General features: G+C 45.4%; 1 protein-coding gene across 5 annotated transcripts in view; it reads right to left on the bottom strand.

Annotated features, from left to right (window-relative positions):
• AGAP2 (ArfGAP with GTPase domain, ankyrin repeat and PH domain 2) overlaps window positions 1–15056 on the bottom strand; it is a 419192-nt gene that overhangs the window by 78868 nt on the left and 325268 nt on the right. For all 5 annotated transcript variants that reach the window (XM_068267414.1, XM_068267415.1, XM_068267410.1 and 2 more), the window contains exons 5-7: window positions 5127–5268; window positions 3794–3928; window positions 761–867 (exon numbers count right to left, since the gene is read on the bottom strand). In XM_068267414.1, coding sequence (XP_068123515.1) covers window positions 761–867; window positions 3794–3928; window positions 5127–5268 — 384 coding nt within the window. The remainder of the gene's footprint in view (window positions 1–760; window positions 868–3793; window positions 3929–5126; window positions 5269–15056) is intronic.

The raw sequence follows: 15056 nt of genomic DNA, 5'->3' as shown, positions 1-15056 counted from the left end.
TATTAGGTACTGCATTTTTCCATTTATTGAGCTCTGGCATTCAACTATTATAAATCTGCCACCTATGCAAACAGCAGAATTATGGCAGTCACATCAGTGACTGGACCCTATACCCTATACAGTAAGAAGAAGTCAGGAGCTGTATCTCTACTACTAAGTGAGAAAAAGCCTGCAAATTTGAAAACTGGTGGATACCAGTCTTACAAGATCCTTCAAGCAAGAAGCCAGACAGCTGATTGAAGAGACTTCAGTCAAGCGGGCAGATCAAGATGGGATCCCACAATAAGAACCCAAAAGACTTCTATCATCAAAAAGAAGAATTAAGATTTGCAATAATTAGCACTGTTTGTATACTACTCTTTGAACGTATGGGCACTGAGTAAGGGACTGATAGAAGACCCCTGTAGTCATTGCTTATCTGAGGTTTATTGAATCCGCGTGGAAATGATATCAGCCAGGGCTTCAGTACTGCAGCCAGAAATATTTTACCAGCAGGTCAGCAATACCAGCTATCGTATTTCTGTTATGACGCTGTAGTAATCTGAACCAGAGGTTTTTTTTACTATTTCCTGAATTATCTTGGAGCAGATGTCACAGAAGTTTCATTTGATCATAACTACCAGCAAAGTTAGGTACACAGTATTACACAGGTAGGTACACAGTATTTCGAAAGGTTTTAAAAATCTTGTTATTTTGTATTTCAATTTTTTTATATGGAAACTAGTCACTATTACTATAAGAACTAACCAGTTATACATACCTGCACTGATAGTGGTGTTGATCCACCAGAGTGACTCGGTGAGCTGGGTAACGACTTGCATGATAGTAGCTGCTGTTGCCTCTTTAGCGCTAAGACCTTCTGAGCAACTGAAAATATGAAGCAATTACCAAACACCAAACTGCAGCATCACACCAACATGTACAATTCAGAGTATGTATATATATAAGTATGTATGTATGTATGTATCTATGTATACTTCCATTTGATAATCATAGGATAATATGCATCCTCCATGAGCAAACACAGGCAGTCCAAACATAATTATAAAGTGCTCATCTGATCAGAGCAGTATAATGGTATATTATTATACTATATTAATAATATATATATATATATATATATATATATATATATATATATATATATATATATACACACACACACACAGTGGGATGCAAAAGTTTGGGCAACGTTGTTAAACGTCATGATTTCCCTGTATAAATCGTTGGTTGCTACGATAAAGAGTCAGTTAAATATATCATATAGGAGACACACGCAGTGATATTTGAGAAGTGAGATGAAGTTTATTGTATTTACAAAAAGTGTGCAATAATTGTTTAAACAAAATTAGGCAGATGCATAAATTTGGGCACCACAAAAATGAAATTAAATCAATATTTAGAAGATCCTCCTTTTGCAGCAATTACAGCCTCTAAACGCTTCCTGTAGGTTCCAATGAGAGTCTGGATTCTGGTTGAAGATATTTTGGACCATTCCTCTTTACAAAACGTCTGTAGTTCCTTCAGGTTTGGTGGCTTCCGAGCATGGACAGCTCTCTTTAACTCACATCACAGATTTTCAATTATATTCAGGTCTGACTGAGATGGCCATTCCAGAACAGTGTACTTGTTCCTCTGCATGAATGCTTTAGTGGATTTTGAGCAGTGTTTAGGGTCGTTGTCTTGTTGAAAGATCCAGCCCCGGCGCAGCTTCAGCTTTGTCACTGATTGTTGGACATTGGTCTCCAGAATCTGCTGATACTGAGTGGAATCCATGCGTCCATCAACTTTGACAAGATTCCAAGTCTCTGCACTGTCACACAGCCCCACAGCATGATGGAACCACCACCATATTTTACTGTAGGTAGCAGGTGTTTTTCTTGGAATCTTGTGTTCTTTTTCCTCCATGCATAACGCCCCTTGTTATGCCCAAATAACTAAATTTTAGCTTCATCAGTCCACAGCACATTATTCCAAAATGAAGCTGGCTTGTCCAAATGTGCTTTAGCATACCTCAAGCGGCTGTGTGTGCTGTGGGTGGAGCAAAGGCTTCCTCTGCATACAGAATCTCCTTGTGTAAAGTGTGCTGAATGGTTGAACGATGCACAGTGACTCCATCTGCAGAAAGGTGATGTTATAGGTCCCTGGTGCTGGTCTGTGGGTTGACTCTGACTGTTTTCACCATTCATCGCCTCTGTTTATCCTAGATTTTCCTTGGCCTGCTACTTGGAGCCTTAACTTGAACTGAGCCTGTGGTCTTCCATTTCCTCAATATGTTCCTAACTGTGGAAACAGACAGCTGAAATCTCAGAGACAGCTTCCTGTATCCTTCCCCTAAACCATGATGGTGAAAAATCTTTGTCTTCAGGTCATTTGAATGTTGTTTTTAGACCCCCATGTTGCTACTCTTCAGAGAAAATTAAAAGAGGAGGGAAACTTACAATTGACCCCCTTAAATACTCTTTCTCATAATTGGATTCACCTGTGTATGTAGGTCAGGGGTCACTGAACTTACCAAGCCAATTTATGTTCCAATAATTAGTTCTAAAGGTTTTGGAATCAATAAAATGACAACAGTGCCCAAATTTATACACCTGCCTACTTTTATTTAAACAATTATTGCGCACTTTCTGTAAATGCAATAAACGTAATGTCACTTCTAAAATATCAGTGTGTGTGTCTCCTATATGACATATTTAACTGACATTTTTTATCATAACAACCAACGATCTTCACAGGAAAATCATGACGATTAACAACTTTGCCCAAAATTCCGCATCCCACTGTATATACAGTATATACACAGTAAAATCTCATTATAGTAAACTAGACATTAAGCCCATTAAATTAACGGGTGCTAGAACTTTTTTTTTTTTTTTTTTTTTTTTTACATAATGTGTGCGCAAGCCACTGCGTCGTCTCCCTTGCTCTCTGCACTGTGTCCCTGTTGCCCCAGCAACCACAGGAGCCCCCGAGCCGGCCGAACTGCGGGCGCACGCGCAGAGCTTTTAGAGCTGGCTGAACTGCAGGCACATGCGCAGAACGCTAACAGCACGGAGACAAAGGACACAGCTTTTTTGTATTATAGAGGATTCTCACATAGTATATCTCTGGATATAGTAAACTCTCAAGCCCATGCAAATGCGTTTATATAAATAAACAATGCATGACCAATACTGATATAGTAAACTACTTTTCCTGGTCCCTTGGAGTTTACTATAAAGGGATTCTACTGTATGCACTAAAATGTAGAAAAATATCACCTACAGAAGTTGTATACACTTCAATAGATGTTTTGTGGGTACTGAGACATGTCCATCTATTTATTATGGTTCATGGGAAATAGAAGGAGAAACAAAAAGGATGATTCACAAAGCTGTTCTCTTAACTTTCTTATTTTTAATTTAAGGAGAACTAACTCATGACATAAATGGATAAGGAGAGATACTTCTTGAGTTGAGAGATAAAAAGTGATAAATCATGAGTTGAGATGGATTAAGAGAAATAAATCATAAGTTATAAATAAGGTGTGATGATTCATAACATAAGTTTTGTGAACCAACCCCACTGACTGGGTAGTGAATGGCGTCCAAAATGTCTTCTAATCTGTACATGGAAATAGTCCTTTGTTCTTTGAATATGTATACTGTATATTGACAGAAGGCTACACATCCATACAGTCATTATCCTGGGTAAACAATTAATGCAATCTGTGGTTGTTACAGTGCTGCCATGTATTAATTCTAGTAAAAGCAGATCTTCCATACAAGTCCATCAAGTAGCAGCTCCTCACCTTCACTGAACACTCGATCCACATTTAACCCATAGGTGGCGCATGTCTCATAGTACATACATCGCTTCATGTCATAGCACAGACCTCTGGCTCGCACATCTTCTATCACCCTGGGGTTGTTAGAGCTGATTTTATCTGCAAAGAGAACCAATAGGATAAGAGGAAATGCAAAGAACTCTTCATGTTAGGGCTCTTTTGCACTTGTCAATGTGTGTACAAAGCGATTTCATGAGCGCATTACTAAAGGTACTAGTAGACAGCCAACATTATGTTCAACATACCAAAAACCTGAAGAATTTCCCGTGATTCTCAGTTATGGAGAGAAAATGATGGGCAGAAAGTGATGGACAACAGAAGCAATTCAAAAACCGTAGTGATATTAACAACACCATCCCATGAGATAGGAAATTTATTTCACTGAAATATAGAACTACTCGATAAGGTAGTGCCTGGGTGAGATAAAGGATCATTCTTAATATGATGCATTGCATGGTTAAAATTAATAATGTAAAACGCAATATGCTACAGAATTCCCACCAACTATTTGGAGAAATTGAAACCTCGAGTCTCTAATTCTTTTTAAAGTGAACCCGAGGTGAGAGTGATATAGAGGCTGCCATATTTATTTCCTTTTAAATGATACCAGTTGCCTGGTAGCCCTGCTGATCTATTTGGCTGCAGTAGTGTCTGAATTACACTAGAAACAAGCATGCAGCTAATCTTGTCAGAAACACCTGATCGTCATGCTTGTTTAGGATCTATGGCTGAACGTATTAAAAACAGAGGATCAGCAGGACAGCCAGGCAACTGGTATTGCTTAAAAGTAAATACACATGGCAGCCTCCATAGATATCCCTCTCACCTCGGGTTAAGGTTTAGCCAGCATATTGCCATCATTACTTATAAAAAAAGTGGAGCTTTTAATATTTAAAGGACACCTGAAGTGAGAGGGATATGGAAGCTGCCATATTTATGCTAAACAATGCACACTGCCTGGCTGTTCTGCTGATTCTCTGCCTCCAATACTTAGTCACAGACCCAGAACAAGCATGCAGATATTTGACTGGATTTGCTCCATGCTTGTTTCAGGTGTGTGATTCAGACACTGCTGATGCATGAAAGATCGGCATGGCTGTCAGGCCACTGGTTTTAGTTAAGAGGAAATAAATATGGCAGCCTCCATATATCTCTCACTTCCGTTGTCCTTTTCCAGCATCTTTCAAACATTATGTGTAACTGTCCACTAGAGTAGGTTAAGTGATGTGAGGTGCTGTACAGAGGTATGGCATCAACTGACATGCATGATTCTAGATCAAGTGAGTAACAGACTTACCTTGAGTGCCCACCAGAGCCACAGCAACGTCAGACACAGTGCGATAGTTTGCCAACAGAGCGTAGTACTGGAATATGTCTTGAAAACTTGCCTCGTTCTCCAGGCTGAACACAAAGATGACGCCATCCACCCAGTTAGAAAACTAAAGAGCAGATTGCAGAGAGGATCAATCAATAAGCCATCTGTCAGACTCAGGCCTAACTCCACACCCATGTTCCTACAGATTCATGACAATTCACTCTAGGTCTGATTTACTAAAACAAGCTCAACCAGCTAGGGTGGGGACTTAAAGCACATCTCAACTGAGAGGGAAATGGAGGCTGACATATTTATTTCCTTTTAAAAAATACAGATTGCATGGCTTTCCTGCTGAGCCTGTGTCTCTAATACTAAAACTTTAGCCATAGACCCTGACCAAGAATGCAAATCAGGTGTTTCTGATATACAACAGCATAATAACCTACAAACAAATAACATTTCTTTGTTACAGCTGATACAAATCCTAAAATAAATATACACTGTTTCTACTTCCTGATTCACGGGACCAGATATGTTTTCTTTCTGTCCTGTGCAAGGGTTCAGGTCCACTTTAACGGCATGCTTGTTTCAGTGTGATGCAGACACTACTGCGACCAAAGAGATGAGTAGGGCAGCCAGGCAACTGGTATTGTTTAAAAGGAACTAAATATTGCAGCCACCCTTCCTCAGTTCAGATGTACTTTAATTTGGACCTATTCAACTCACAGCAAGTAAATGCTTTTAATGGGTCACTGATCTGAAGGTTAAAGAGGAACTTCAGCCTAAGCAAACATACTGTCATTAAGGTACATTAGTTATGTTAATTACAATAGATACGTAATATAATCTCTTACCCACCTTGTTTTTAAAAAACAGGCAAATGTTTGTGATTTCATGGGGGCAGCCATCTTTTTGGTTTAAAGGAGGTGACAGGGAGCATGAGATACAGTTCCAACTGTCCTGTGTCCTGATAACCCCTCCCAGTTGCTAGGCAACGTGAATAACAACATAGGAAATGCCATCATGCTTTGCACAGCATCAGGGTAAAAAAGCCTGGGCAGTTTTCTTTGATGGGGCGGAGCTTGGCTAAAAATGCAGCTAAAAATGAGACTTCTATAAGAAAAAAAAAGTTCTGATGCTGTGAAACTGTTAAAGAAACACCACGCCTGCTGAGTAGATTTTTAGTCTGGAGGTTAACCTTAAATCATGTGCCAGTTTAAGTGGACCTGAACTCTTGCACAGGACAGAAGGAAAACAGAGATAAATGCACCCTGTACGTACTTAGAGAGTTTAGCCTGTCTAATCCCCCTCATATGTGACTAATCAAATGTTGTAATTTGATCTCTCAGCTGTGTCAGATGGATGCCTCAGCAGAGCAGCTAATTTGTAAATACAGTATGTTAACCCTATGATTGCTTCCATAAAAGCAGAAAGTAGACACACTGCAGATTTATAGCAGGATTTTTATCGCTGTAACAAGAAAATGTTTTCTTTAAAGGTTATTATGCTGTTGCTTATCTTTTAGAGCAGAGAGGAAATTCTGTGGTCAGGTCTGCTTTAAAAAAAACAAAAAACAGGCAAAGAGGTCTTCTGTCGCACATTTGCTAGCTGCCTTCATAAGCACTTATCCTATCGTTGTGCACAGGCTGTGCACTGTCATCTTCTGACTAGGGCCAGTGCACACCAAAAAGCACTAGCGTAATCGCAAACGCTCAGCGCTTTTTGAAGTGATTTTCCTAGGTGATTCTTGGAATGTGGCTAGCTATTTTCTAATCATGCCTAGCGATTTTTGGAGCATGATTTTGGTGTAGCGTTTTGGTTTTTTTTGGTTACAGTAAAGCTGTAACTGAACAGCTTCTGTAACAAAAACGCCTGGAAAATCGCTCTGATCTAGCGCTTTTCAGAGCAATATTCCACTTTTCCTATAGTTAACATTGAGGCTGAATCGCCTCAGAAATCAGCGTTTGGGAGAAAATCACATCGCTCTGGTGTGGTCCATCCCATTCAAGTACATTAGCCAAGCGCTTTTCAAAGCGCAGGCGTTTTTAAAAGTGCTCAGAAGCGCTCTTGGTGTGCACCGGTCCTTACACAAGGCATACACCATACGATCTGTAGTAATCAGGTAAGCAATCAGTAACTTCCTGATATTGATTGTTTACCTGGTCTGCCATCATGCACTAGTAAATATTACACAGTATATCATAAGCAATCTTGTCAGATATTGATTTCACTATTGCAGCTGTGCCTTATACAACCTGATGCAATGCAGGCCTAGGTAAACATTGCTCATGTATAGCTGCAGTCTGTGAGCCATGCTAAGCATTATTTTATAACCTCTGTGGCCCAGGAATTCATCTACAGCTGCTTAAGGCAACTTACAGTATAGGCCTTCAATTAAATTCATCCAATAATACCCAAAACTGGAGATATTATCTGGCTCCACTTGCTCTGTTAAAGTGATGCATTATGGGAGCCTCAGAGACATGTTACATTGTTTAAGCTATGTTCCCAGTGGTGCGCTGTGACATACTGGCCGCACTGTAACGCGGAACATCGCACTGCAATGCTCCACTTCTGGGATGTTCACAGTGCGTCCAATATGGCATGCAGCACCCACAGTGCGTACAATACTGCATGCAGTGCATTGCCGCAATAAGCACGCATTAACAGTGACAGTGAAACATACTTTCATTGACTGTATGTTTCACTGTATGCGATGCAATGCCCAGATATCGTGCAACGTGACTTTCTTGTTCGGTTGTGTTCCTGCTTTTACAGGGAATCCAATACTTACTGTGAACATAGCCTAAAGGAGAACAACAAAACTGGACTTTTACTGTAATCACCAAAACAAGCGTCCAATGGGGTATAAACTGCAACAGATGATTGAGTGCCCACTGTAAAATGAGGGAGTTTTTTCCTGGTGTCATCTGTCACCGTAAGGTGTGGTTTCCATATTACTGAAAAGCAGTACCTAGAGCATGACTTTATAACCTTTTACAAATCACTATTATTATGTACCTAAACCTGGTTATAACGTTTCTCCGTACATCTTCATTTTATAGGGCTCGATTCACAAAGCGGTGATAAGTCAGTTATCACGCCTAAAAGACTTTAGGCGTGATAACCTTTGCACCAGCAAAGTTATCACCGCTTTGTGCTCTAACTCGCGCGAAGTTTCCGTGCGCGCGCAAAGTCCCATAGGGCTTAATGGGCACTTCGCGCGAAAGCGCAAAACTTTGCGCGCGGGAGTTCGCGCAAATTCCTTCAGATCACGCCTAAACTAAGTTTAGGCGTGATAAAGGGCTTTTCACAGGCGTGCAAAGTGTTTGCACCGCTTTGTGAATCAGGCCCATTGAGTCAGCTCATTTAGCTAAAAACCTAACTGTATTCTTGGTATAAGTTAGACACATTCTAAGGGCTGAAGATATTGGAAAACTTAATCAATATCATTTAAGTATTTAAAGGGATACCTAACAGGATATTGTGGCATCAAGTTACCAGAAATAGATGGTTTACCATATGTCATGATTCAGTCCAGCCATATGCCACTGAACAAGTATTTAAGAGCAATGGGAGAGTGGAGACTACATATACTAATGTATTTTTAGTTTCATTAAAGTATCAACTCTTGGTGAAATTTGTCTTCTTAAAACAGAAGGAAACTTGCAATAATTCAGCTAAAAGTTAACATTTGTGGTTACCCACAATGCACCACTACTGAATATGCAAATTATCTATTTTCGCCCCTGTAAGCCAGGCAAGCATCCAGAACCACTGATGTATAGGCTATCATTCTGGAGTCTACTTGAATCAGTGAATAACTGACCGTGTGTCTGTAAGGATTGTGGAATTCTCTCCGTGATCAGCGCACAAGGCGTGCGCTGACACTGCGGAAATCCTCCACAAGCGTATAATTTGAGGAAACCCAGCAGAAGGTGCAATGCACCTGTAGAGGGAAATTCCTGTCGGCAGGTGGAGCTGTGGAGTGCAGAGGAACAGCTCCTCTGCCCTACCACACACGCCAGACAGGAATTGTACGAAGGGAAGAAACACAATCGCAAGAGAGGCGATTGAGAATGAGCACAGAGACAGATTGTATGTGTGTGCACCAAACTAGTCGCCAACCCGCGACGGTGCACACACCACAGCAGATATGAAGTAGGAACGCGATCGCGAGAGGTGCGATCGCCAGACGTGACACAAGGCTACAGCAAGGCAGAGCACGAGAGTAGCAAAGGCACAGCAAATCATACAATGAAGAGATACGGAAGATAACAAACGCTAGCTAAACGCGAACACCGCACTCATTCGCAACAGTGCACGCGTTTATGCGCGGTCTCCACGTGATTAGCACAATAGAGACAAGCACACCTAACTAACCGACAGACAAACATGAAACAGAGGACGCGAGCGCTTGCTTAACGGTTACCTCACCGAGCCTCCAGCAAGCGTTCGTAGCAGACAAGACAGACACACGAAAACAGGAACAGGCGAGAGATAGGATCCACAGCACTAGCGAAAAGAGGCCAGTGCGATCCAGGGAGACAGAGAGATGGAGATCAGACGGATCCACAGCACTAGCGCTAGGCGAGTGCGATCCAGGCAAGACAGATGGAGGAGATAGCTGGTAGCAACCGCTGCTCCAGCTATACTCCAAGAACAAAGATCAGAACGACTTCCTGTCGACCACCGCAGGGACAGGACAATCGCAACAGACAAACGAAACAGATATGCAATCCTAACTGCACTAGGGAAACCTGCCTAGTGCAGTCCCAGGAATTACTCTAAGCTAATCTTCAAACAATGAACAAGGCTGACACTCTCCGGAGTGTTTCACAGGAAGAATCCTTATGACCAGCGAAGGTCTGTGATATCACATGGTATATATAGAGCAAGCCTACAAGGGATGTGGCTAGGCAATTTGCATGACAAACGTATGCAAATTCCTCAGCAGCAGCAAGCTGAAAAACTGACAAAAGGTCTCTCTTCCAGAGACCTGCAGAATGCAGACCTGAACAATGGTCAAAAAGCTGCCTGCCTGCACAGGCAGCCGAGCAGATCATTACAGTGTCTCCTTGTGGGAGGTAAGTCCACCACTTCCTCTCCCTTTCCAAACGTTTTTTAACTATTTTTTAATTTGTTAAAACTCCGTTTTGAACAATTGTTTCTTCTGAGTGTCCGGAGGGTGTTACCCCCTTTTTTCTACTTCTCCGGAGAACGACATTTTTAACCCGAGTGAGGTTAGGTTTAATCTCCCCACCTGCCTACTGAGTGGTTACCAGAGGTAACAAACCTTTGTGAGTATATTCTTATATATTTACTCTTTTGACCAATTGGTTTGACATACTGCACTATTGGAGGCTCTCAATCTGATTTGTTTTTCAAGTACTTCTCTCCTATGTTCCTGTCACTTACAGTAGGTAGTAGAAATCTGACATTACTGACATGTTTTTGGCTAGTCCATTTCTCCATAGGGTATTCTCAGCATGGCCTTTATTCTTTATAAAGCCACTTCTTGAAAAAGATTTATAAAAAGATGCTGGCCAGCCTCCCTGCTCGCTGCACACTTATTGGGCAGTTGGACAGAGCAACTGCCATTTACTAAGTGCTTTTGTAAATAAAGAAAACCCTGAGAATCCCCATGAGGAGATGGGCTAGTCCAAAACCTGTCCGCTCTGTGAGATTTCTACTACTTACTATAAGCGACACAAATACCCCTTTTTAAAATTCGAGTTTGGTCGAATTCGAATAGTAAATTATTCGAGGTCAGTCGAATATTCGAGTCGAATAATTTTTACTATTCGATTCGACCTCGGACTTCGAGCTCACTATTCGAGTCGGGATTCGAGCTCATTATTCGAGCTGACTATTTGAATTGGCCTTAAATAGCTTCCAACACTTGTTTTGAGGGTGAATGATGCAAGAAACATCTTTTTTTCCAAGTAACAACAGCAAGTGATTATGTGGGGATGTTCCTTTAAAAAAAAAAAGGTGGAAAGAGAAGTTGTGTCCAAAATTTCTTCTTCTTCTTCTTCTTCTTCTTCTTCTTCCCCTTCCCCTTCTCCTTCTCCTTCTCCTTCTCCTTCTCCTTCTCCTTCTCCTTCTCCTTCTTCTTCTCCTTCTTCTTCTTCTTCTCCTTCTTCTTCTTCTTCTTCTTCTTCTTCTTCTTCCAGACAGCGGTCGTGCAGCCCACATCGTGTCCAATACACAACTGGGACAACACAGTTTTCAACCCGGGCACCTCAGAAAAATTAAACCTTTTTTTTTTAATGGTTTTTTGGTTTTGTTTGTAAAACCAATTACACAGATATATAGCTATTGTTTGACGTAATAGCTGGTGGCAGAGTGGCAGCAGAATGTAATTCTGTGTACCCTGGCAGTGGGAAACACAGACCGACAGCAGCAGCAGCAGGAGGAATGGAGGAGTAATTATGTGAGCAGCTATTGTTTGACGTAATAGCTGGTGGCAGAGTGGCAGCAGAAGGTAATTCTGTGTACCCTGGCAGTGGGAAACACAGACAGACAGCAGCATCAGCAGGAGGAATGGAGGAGTAGTGTGAGTGTGGCAGCAGGCAGGCAGCGTGACATAATAGCCCTGGTACCTAGCGGTGATAACAGGGCTGTAAATAAGCACAGCAGGCAGGAGGTCCCAGACAGCGGTCGTGCAGCCCACATCGTGTCCAATACACAACTGGGACAACACAGTTTTCAACCCGGGCACCTCAGAAAAATTAAACCTTTTTTTTTTTTAATGGTTTTTTGGTTTTGTTTGTAAAACCAATTACACAGATATATAGCTATTGTTTGACGTAATAGCTGGTGGCAGAGTGGCAGCAGAAGGTAATTCTGTGTACCCTGGCAGTGGGAAACACAGACAGACAGCAGAAGGGCAGTACACAGCAGACCACTGTAGGTGTAAAATGTGTGGCTGCAGGCGACGTAATAGTCAAAGTGAACCAGGCTGGCTTAGTGAGCAGGAGCCAGGAGGTGGTAAAGGGTGGTAAGGCACATTAACGATGGTTCTAAGTTCCGGCAGCCAGTTCATGTCCCCCTCTCGCCGACAACAGGGGCCAGGAACTCGCCTTCCACCCACGCCTGGTTCATCTTGAGAAACGTCAGTCTGTCCACAGACTTGTGAGACAGACGTGAGCGTTTCTCGGTGACCACGCCACCAGCTGCACTGAAGCAGCGCTCGGACAGCACGCTGGAAGGGGGACAGGACAGCACTTCCAGGGCGTACTGCGCCAGCTCGCTCCAGATCTCCAGGCGCTTGACCCAATACTCCATGGGATCAACAGGGGCATCGCTGTCAAGCCCGCTGTAGGACCCCATGTTGTCAGCCACCATGCGGGTCAGGCGCTGGCTGTGACCGGAGGAGGATGCTGCTGCATGCACCTCCTCTCTAGTCACTGCTGCCGGAGCCTCTACAGTCCTGTAGAGCTCGTGGCTGAGAGACAGCAGGTCTGTGGGGCGCTTGCTGCTGGATGCAGGCACCTGCTGCTGCCTCTGTGCTGGCTGGACAGTGGGGGTGGAAGGCTGGGGGAAGGCTTCCTCCAAGCGCTCAACAAGGGCCTGCTGCAAGCTCCTTATTTGTTGCGCTGGGTCTCCTCCTGCAGGCAGCAGGAACTGGCTCAACTTCCCCTTGAGGCGTGGGTCCAACATCATGCTGATCCAGATGTCCTCCCTCTGCTTCATCTGGATCACCCTGGGGTCCTTGCGCAGGCACGTCAGCATGTGCGCTGCCATTGGGAAGAGGCGGGCCACGTGTGCTGGCACATCGATGGCAGTGCTGTCCTCATCCTCCTCCTCTGCCTCCTCAGCCTCATCTTCTCTCCACCCCCGCACCAACTCAGCTGCGCTGTGCTGATCCCCCTCATCAGCAGCAAGGTCAGGGACCTCCACCAAGTCCTCCTCCTCCTCCCCCTCAGAGGTGGACTGTGCAGCTGCATGATGACGCTCCTGCTGGTCCAAGGCTGCCGCTCCCTGTTCCAGCAAAGCATCGAGGGCCCTGTTCAGCAGACAAACCAGGGGCACCCACTCGCAGACCATAGCATGGTCCCTGCTCACCATGTTAGTGGCCTGCAGAAAGGGAGCCAGCACTAAGCACACCTGCTGCATGTGCCTCCAGTCATCATCGGGGACGATGGACGGGATGTTGCTGGTCCTGTCCCTTCTCTGAGCGGCGGACACAGTGGCCTGGGCAAGGTACTGGTTGACAGCGTGCTTCTGTTCAACCAGACGCTCCAACATCGCCAGGGTGGAGTTCCAGCGAGTCGGAACGTCAATGATCAGCCGATGGCGTGGCAGCTCCAGCTCCTTTTGCACGTCTTCCAGGCTCGCACAGGCTGCAGCCGAGCGCCGGAAGTGACGCACAACCTCCCTTGCCGTTTCCAGCAGTTCGCCCATCCCCTGGTAGGTGCGCAAGAACTTCTGCACCACCAGGTTCAGCACGTGGGCAATACAGGGGATGTGGGTCAGGTTTCCCCTGTCTATTGCGGCAACCAGATTGGCCCCATTGTCGGCCACCACCTCTCCGACTCTGAGGCCTCTGGGGGTCAGCCAAATCCTCTCCTGCTCCCGGAGTTTGGCCAACACATGGGTTGCCGTCAGCTTGGTCTTCCCAAGGCTGACCAACTGCAGCAGCGCTTGGCAGTGGCGGGCCTTCACGCTGCTGCTGAGGTGGGGGGTTTGGCCAGGTGTGCCGGAGGATGGCAGAGGATCGGAGGAAACTGCTGCAGTTCCCCTGACCCTGCGGGGGGGCACCACCCACTGTGTTGCTGCTGCTGCTGCTGCTGTGCCCGCTGCTGCTCTCCCATCCTCACCCCCTTCCACCAAGCTGACCCAGTGGACAGTGAAGGACAGGTAGCGGCCTGTCCCGAAGCGGCTGCTCCAGGAGTCCATAGTGACGTGGACCCTTTCACCAACCGCGTGCTCCAGCCCTCGCTCCACATTGGTCATCACAAAGCGGTGCAGTGCAGGAATGGCCTTGCGGGCGAAGAAGTGTCTGCTGGGGAGCTGCCAGTCTGGGGCTGCACAAGCAAGCAGCGCACGCATGTCGCTCCCCTCCTGCACGAGCGTGTACGGCAGGAGTTGGGAGCACATGGCCCGTGCCAGCAAGCCGTTCAGCTGCCGCACGCGACGGCTGCTGGGAGGCAGAGCCCTAACCACCCCCTGGAAGGACTCGCTCAAAAGGCTCTGGCGTGGCCTTTTGCTGGCACGGGAATCAGCAGACACAGCAGAGGAGGCCACTGAGGACTGGCTGCCGGAACAGGCCTCAGTGTCGGCGGCAGGAGTTGCAGAGGGGGGAGGAGCAGTGTGTTTCCGCACTCCTGCTGGTGCTGCTGTAGGAGCAGGAGGGCGGGTGGCTGCTGTTGCTGCTGCTGCTGAAGGCTGTGCAGTGATGGGTGTGGTGCCACTGCCAGCACCAGATGCCTTCAGCCTCTGGAACTCCTCATGCTGGTGGCAATGTTTCGCAGCAAGGTGGTTGATGAGCGAGCTCGTGCTGAACTTTAAGGGGTCTGCACCTCTGCTCAACTTCCGCTGACAGTGGTTGCAAGTGGCGTACTTGCTGTACACTGTGGGCATGGTGAAAAAACGCCAGATTGGTGACAAAGACAACCCCCTACGGCATGGAACCGCTGCTGCCTGTCTCCCTGTGGTGGTTGGGGGGGGGCTTGGGTGCGGCTGGTGGTGGTACTGGCAGATGCTGCTGCTGCTGCTGCTGCTGCTGAGCCTGAGACACCAGCAGGCTGTGGGACCTGCCTACTGCTGCCAATGCTTGCAATGATGCGCCTCCTTGCAAGGCCCACAAGCGCATCCTCCTCCTCCTCCTCAGAGCTGCTGATGACGACATCCCCTGGAGCTGGTGGCACCCAGTCTCTGTCTGTCACCGTGTCATCATCATCCTCC

The sequence above is a fragment of the Hyperolius riggenbachi genome, chromosome 2 (assembly GCF_040937935.1).
Source record: "Hyperolius riggenbachi isolate aHypRig1 chromosome 2, aHypRig1.pri, whole genome shotgun sequence".
In the NCBI taxonomy this organism is placed as follows: Eukaryota; Metazoa; Chordata; class Amphibia; order Anura; family Hyperoliidae; genus Hyperolius; species Hyperolius riggenbachi.
This window is presented reverse-complemented; position numbering and strand designations above follow the sequence as displayed.